Source organism: Triticum dicoccoides, chromosome 6B, assembly GCF_002162155.2.
Source record: "Triticum dicoccoides isolate Atlit2015 ecotype Zavitan chromosome 6B, WEW_v2.0, whole genome shotgun sequence".
Classification (NCBI taxonomy): domain Eukaryota; kingdom Viridiplantae; phylum Streptophyta; class Magnoliopsida; order Poales; family Poaceae; genus Triticum; species Triticum dicoccoides.
Window position 1 is genome coordinate 724,054,093 of NC_041391.1, and position 5,829 is coordinate 724,059,921.

General features: G+C 47.9%; 1 protein-coding gene and 1 pseudogene across 1 annotated transcript; both read right to left on the reverse strand.

The window, feature by feature from the left end:
* Window positions 1-413: 413 nt before the first annotated feature.
* LOC119325361 (BTB/POZ and MATH domain-containing protein 2-like) lies at window positions 414-1,560 on the reverse strand. The gene has a single exon (XM_037599115.1). It carries the CDS (start codon window positions 1,558-1,560, stop codon window positions 487-489), a length of 1,074 nt encoding a protein of 357 aa, XP_037455012.1. The 3' UTR covers window positions 414-486.
* A 1,492-nt stretch (window positions 1,561-3,052) lies between these two features.
* On the reverse strand, window positions 3,053-4,163 carry LOC119321694 (annotated as a pseudogene).
* Window positions 4,164-5,829: the final 1,666 nt, after the last annotated feature.

The window sequence follows — 5,829 nt, forward strand, 5'->3', positions numbered from 1 at the left end:
CAAGGTACTGTGTTTGAGGAGGAAGATTCTCATTTTAATGTCAAAGCACCAAGTGTTATGCTATGCAAAATTGCATTGTTTGGCTATCAACGTTCAATATTTTTGTTGTATAAAGTTCAAAGGAGGAGCTGTCCAAAATTCAAAAGCAATGATGCCCAATTCTTTTCATCACTATGACCATTTTTAAACCATAGACTGCTAGATGTTGCGTTTTTTACAATATAAAGTGCTTCTTTTCCAAATTATGTCTTTAATTGCTGTAGAAGATCAAAACTGGTCTTTAAAAACAGGTTCCGTTACATCCCAGCTGTTATGGCGCCAGCTGGCTCACGAGCCGGCTCGGTCTGAGCCGAGCCATAACAAAAACGAGCTGAGCCGCCTAAAGCAGGCTCGTTGGCTGAGCGAGCCGAGCCGAACCGAGCCGCTTGAGGGCGAGCCAAAGCCAGGCTCGGATCAAACTCGGCTCGGCTCGGCTCGTGTCCAGCCTTAATCCCAGCCACTAGACTCCATTACTGTTAGCAAACGCGAGGGAGGCTGGACTTGGAGACACTTGAAGCACGCCCCCTTCAACCACCGGCAGTGGTGCTGCTCGGCTAGAGCAAGAGTGGACATGACTGAGCTCACACCTAGGTGTTCAGAAAACTGCTTTTCACAGATGAACTTGAGCCCTTGGACATCATATCTGTCTGCCGCTACCAACAAGTCTTGAAGCCATTGCAACCACATTCCATTCTCTTCTTGTCCTTTTTCCGCAACTTGTGCTTTGTCCTCCTCCATCTCAGGGAATGAGTCTGTGTAGATGAAGCTAAGCAAAGCCTTGAACACTTTTGCTTTCATGTCTTTGATCTGTATGATGGCGGACCTAGTGGTACCCTCCTTCATGGGACCAAAGAGTTGTGCCATGAACACCGTGGATCGGGCTGCAAGCACACACCTGTGTGCGACGAACATCTCACCGCTGACCTCAAATGTCACATCGGCACCCACCTTATTTTGAAGGAGATTGTTGAATTGGTGGTGTACGTCAGGTGGGAGCACCTCGTCGCGGTTGGCATCATCATCATTGGTGTTGAGGACCATGATGTCACACCGGATGGTCAAACAATTACCCTTTAGATTCACCGATTCTTCAAGGACGTCTTTTTTCATAAACTTGTCGAGCCGCATAAAAGCATAGCCGCCGAAGGTGCGCGTTCCAGTTCCACGGATGTACATTGGCTTGTGCTTCTCAACCTGGTCGATGAAACTGACACACACCTTTGCTTTCACAGTGTTCTGGTAATCCTCATCATTATCAAGAACTGAGACATGCAGAGAAATGTAGTCGGCACATTTTGAGCTCTCCCCGTTAGGGTAGTACTCGATGTACCATGTATGGCCTCCTACGACGAAAGCACGGGAGCAAAGACCCCTTCCGCTGGGTGTCAGTTCTTTGGTAAGCAAGTAGTCTTGGACCACAAGCAGGTGGTAGCCGTAGTCCGTGCTAGTGTCAATGGCGTTGGCGGTGGAAGGGCTCAGGTCGCCCTCGGCCAAGAGAGTTATGCCGGCGAACGACGACATGACGGACCTGCGAGCCCATCGGAAATCACCATTGATTGAATTAACAATTCATGCAAGAGACGATACGATCAAGGCAGAACAAACATGCACAATTTGCCCCAAGATGAGCAAATAATTGTTCTGCTAATTCAGTCGCTAGACATTGATTTCATAAAAAAGAAACAATTGTCTGGAATTTGCATGAGCTCAAATCTATGATTGGGCAAAAAAGATGAAATTTACAGAGGCGATCCAAACATGCTCCAGGATGTTGCTTAGGCTACAGATCGATGAGTGTCTCCCCCAAGATGAGTGGTATTACTCCCTCCGTTCCGAATTACTTGTCGCATGTATGGATGTATTTAGATGTATTTTAATTCTAGATACATCTATTTCAGCGACGAGTAATTTGGAACGGAGGGAGTAGTAGACAAACAGCTCATATGAACAATAGGCTTCAGAGTTGGAACCGATTAGCTGGGGCTGGGGGGCAAACCTGCTGGGTCTCCGCCGGGTCGCTCCTCGCCGGAAACAGAAGCAGCGCCGCCGGCTGGTCGGTGTGTGCGGCCTAGATTTAGTTAGGGTTTATTATATATATGATGATTGGCTTTTATTTTAAGGCCTCGCAGCCCACGGGCTGAAAAGCCCATCGATCACCGTTTGGGGAATTTGGCACGAGGCAGAAAGATCATCCAGTAAAACACACTCATGCCTTCCTTCGCTTCTGTCACGGATTATTAAAACAGAAATTTCCACCTCTGTTTTTACCAAAAAAATAAAGTCCTGCATGGAACATATATTTTTTTTGCGGGAAAAGAACTTTCATTAATCAACCATGATGATTACATTCAGAATCAACAATGCTAGCTATCTCCATAGGGGAGTTTCGGAGCCAACATGCTGTGCGCTGTTGCGATCGACCCATACAAGCAAGGGTGTGACTCGCCACATTCGCGTGCCTACTAATTTTAGCTAGACTAATGTTCCTTTCTTGAGCCAGAATTCGTCTGATCTCATTAACCTGATATGCATACCTCGATCGATCGCCATCTTTGGATTGAACCAACTTCAGCAGCTCGGCACAATCCGTTTCCACAATCAGCGGCAGGTTCGTCCAGTGTAGAGAAAGCCGTAATCCTTCCTCCATAGCCGCCATCTCAGCTTCTAAGGGGTCACCACAATTAAATAGTGTCAGTGTCACGGCGAAGATAACATCACCTTCATGATCCCGCAAGATCATCCCAGCCCCAGCCGTACCATTTTCTTTCACAAAAGCATCATCGACATTCAGTTTAGCATGATATGCATCAGGCGTCTCCCAGCGTGGCGTGGTTGTTATTGTATGTGCGTATTTTTGCATGCTTCCTGATAGAGCAACCACCTGCTTGCCCTTGGTGAGGTCTGTCGACGGATGTTGTTGTATTGCGTGGAACATATATATCCATACAGGAATGAAATGGAATTTACAGACCGTCCAACGACGAAAATGCATATTGTATACAGAGAGTAGGTGTTACTTCTGATTCAAAGCAATAAGCTTGGCAATGAGGTCGCTCAAAACAAAGGGATAGGTCGTAACTATATGTTCCCAGCCCTTAGTCCCCATTAACGTTTGCAAACACGAGGGGGGTTGGACTCGGATAAACTTCAAGCACGCCTCCTTTAGTCCGCGTCAATGGTGCTGCTCGGCTAGAACCAGGGTGGACGCCACCGAGCTCACGCTTATGTTGTGAGACAACTGCTTTTCACATATGAACTTGAGTTGTTGGATATCATATTTGTCTGCTGCTACCAACAAATCTTTCAGCCATTGCAGCCTCGTCTCATCACTTGCCCATGTTTCATAACTTCTGTTCCGTCCTCCTTCATCTTAGGGAACAAGTCTGTGTAGATGAAGGTAAGCAAAGCCCTGAATACTTTTGCTTCCATGTCTTTGATATGTATGGTGGTGGACATATCGGTGCCCGCCTTCATGGGGTCAAGAGTTGAGCCATGAAGACTTTAGACATGGTTGCAAGCACACACCGGTGTGCGGTGAACATCTCGCCACTAACCTCGAATGTCACATCCGCGCCAAGCTTGGATTGAAGGAGATCGTCAAAATGATGGAATATGTCGGGTAGGTGCACCGCGGTGCCACGGCCACCGGCATCATCATCCTCTGTGTTGTAGGCCATGATATCACACCTGAGGGTGAAAGAATCGACCTCCAGATCAGTTGATCGTTCAAGGACGTCCTTTTTCATAAACCTGTCGTAGGCTGGGTTTTGCTTCTCAACATGGTCAATGACACTGAAACCAAACTTGGCTTCCGCAGGCTTCTTGCCATCATCGTCTTCATCAAGGAAAACATAGAGGGAAACAAAGTCGGCGCAATCCGAGCTCTTGCTGTTAGGGTAGTACTTGATGTGCCAAATATAGCCTCCTACCTCAAATTGGCGAGAGGCGATGCCTTGACCAGTGGGTGTCAGTTTCTTGGTGCGCGAGTAGTTTTCGACAACAAGCACATGGTACCCGGAGTTGGAGCTAGTGCCAACATAGGTCACGGTGGAGTTTTGGACAACAAGCATATAGAACATGGATTTGCTATCAACACTTGTTAGGGTGGTGGTTATCAGAACCATTCATATGCATCAAGATTCGCACCTTTGGATAGATAAGGTTCTGATTTTATGATTTATTGAATATCGCCATGACTAGAGTGGAAAAGTGAGCTAGAACTTTATGGATGCAGTGTCCAGAAACGGCAACCTAGTCTCTGCATTTTCAGACTCAATGAGAGCAAGTATGCAGCAAACTTTTGTAGGTGGCAGGGATCGTCAGTGTGCTATTTTGGCAAACCTAATTAAATACTCATTTACTAAAGGTTCCGGCAATAGTATGCTAATTTTGGCATGTGAGTCCTGCCACTTTCTTCTGACCATAGCATAGATGGTCAGTTAGCATCTGCCTATCACGCACAAGGTCCAAGATTGCATGGACCTAAAGCACATCTGGTGCTAACGCATGGTCACAGTACACGCACATATCATATTACCTGATTGATTCATTGATGCTAGTGGGTCAAGCCAGCTTATGCATGTCCGGATGTACCTAGCGTCCGAGCCTTAGCCCGTAAACTTGCTTGGACAAATTCACACACAAATAATTATGAAGTTTTAATAGAAGGAGATCAGATGGAATTAAAACCTGGATTTTAATGTACTATTTCTAGCAACCATCAGTGCCCCTCCACTACTTGGACCGCAATGCTCTGTAATCTTACCACTTCGCCTCCTCCCTGTTCGTATTCGTCTTGCGCCCCGCTCGCGGCAGAGCCCTGCACGCGGAAGACAACCTTCTTATGGACGGTGGTGTGCTCGCAGCGGTCATGGAGGGCAACGATTTTGTGGAGAGCAGCGCCCCCACGCCCGGGGCTGGTGGCGGTCGGCGTGCAACTGGCCAGTAGCATCCTCGCGGCGGTCGATCTGGTCGTGGCCGGAATCGTGCGCACAGCCAGTGGAGTCCTTGCTGTGGTCGGCCTGCACGCGGTCAGAGTCATGCTCAGGAACGACGGGTCTGCTTCCAGCTAGTGGTGTCCTCGTGGTGGCCGGCGTGCTTGCGACTGGTCGGCCTCCATACGAAGGACAGTGATCTCGCGTCGGACCATGATCCGTTGCATGCTCACGTCGAGTTAGAGAAGTGTGGAGGGACCGAGGAGAAATGTGCAGGTTGGTCTGTTCATGCCTTCATGGTAGTACTACTTGATTTATACTTCTATAGTATGTCTCTGCTTAGGTTGGTCTGTTCAAAATCATGGATGTATTCTATTTTTCGCAGCTAATTTGGAAGCTATTCCATGGCGCCTGTTCGGTTCAGGAGGGAACTGAAATTTTTTGTGCGTGAGAAGCTTGCATGCAACATGGAGAAAGAGAGAGAGAGAGAGAGTCTGCATGCAGCGACGGAAATGATGCGAGGACTGAGAACCCACCCAGTCAGTCCATGTCACGTCGTCCGGTTCCTTGAAGGTCGGATGCCGGTTCTTTGCAACTTGTATTTCGCTTCGATGTGTAGTTTCAACTGTTCTTCATCGCGAACCCACCTACTCACTCCATGACACCTCGTCCGGTTCCATGAAGGTCGGATGCCGGTTCTTTGCAACTCTTGGTTCGGTTCAGAGTGTAGTTTCGGCGGTTCTTCATCGCGAACCCACCCACTCACTCCATGTCACCTTGTCCGGTTCCGTCAAGGTCGGATGCCGGTTCTTTGCAACTCGTATTTCGGTTCAAAGTGTAGTTTTGAGGTTCTTCA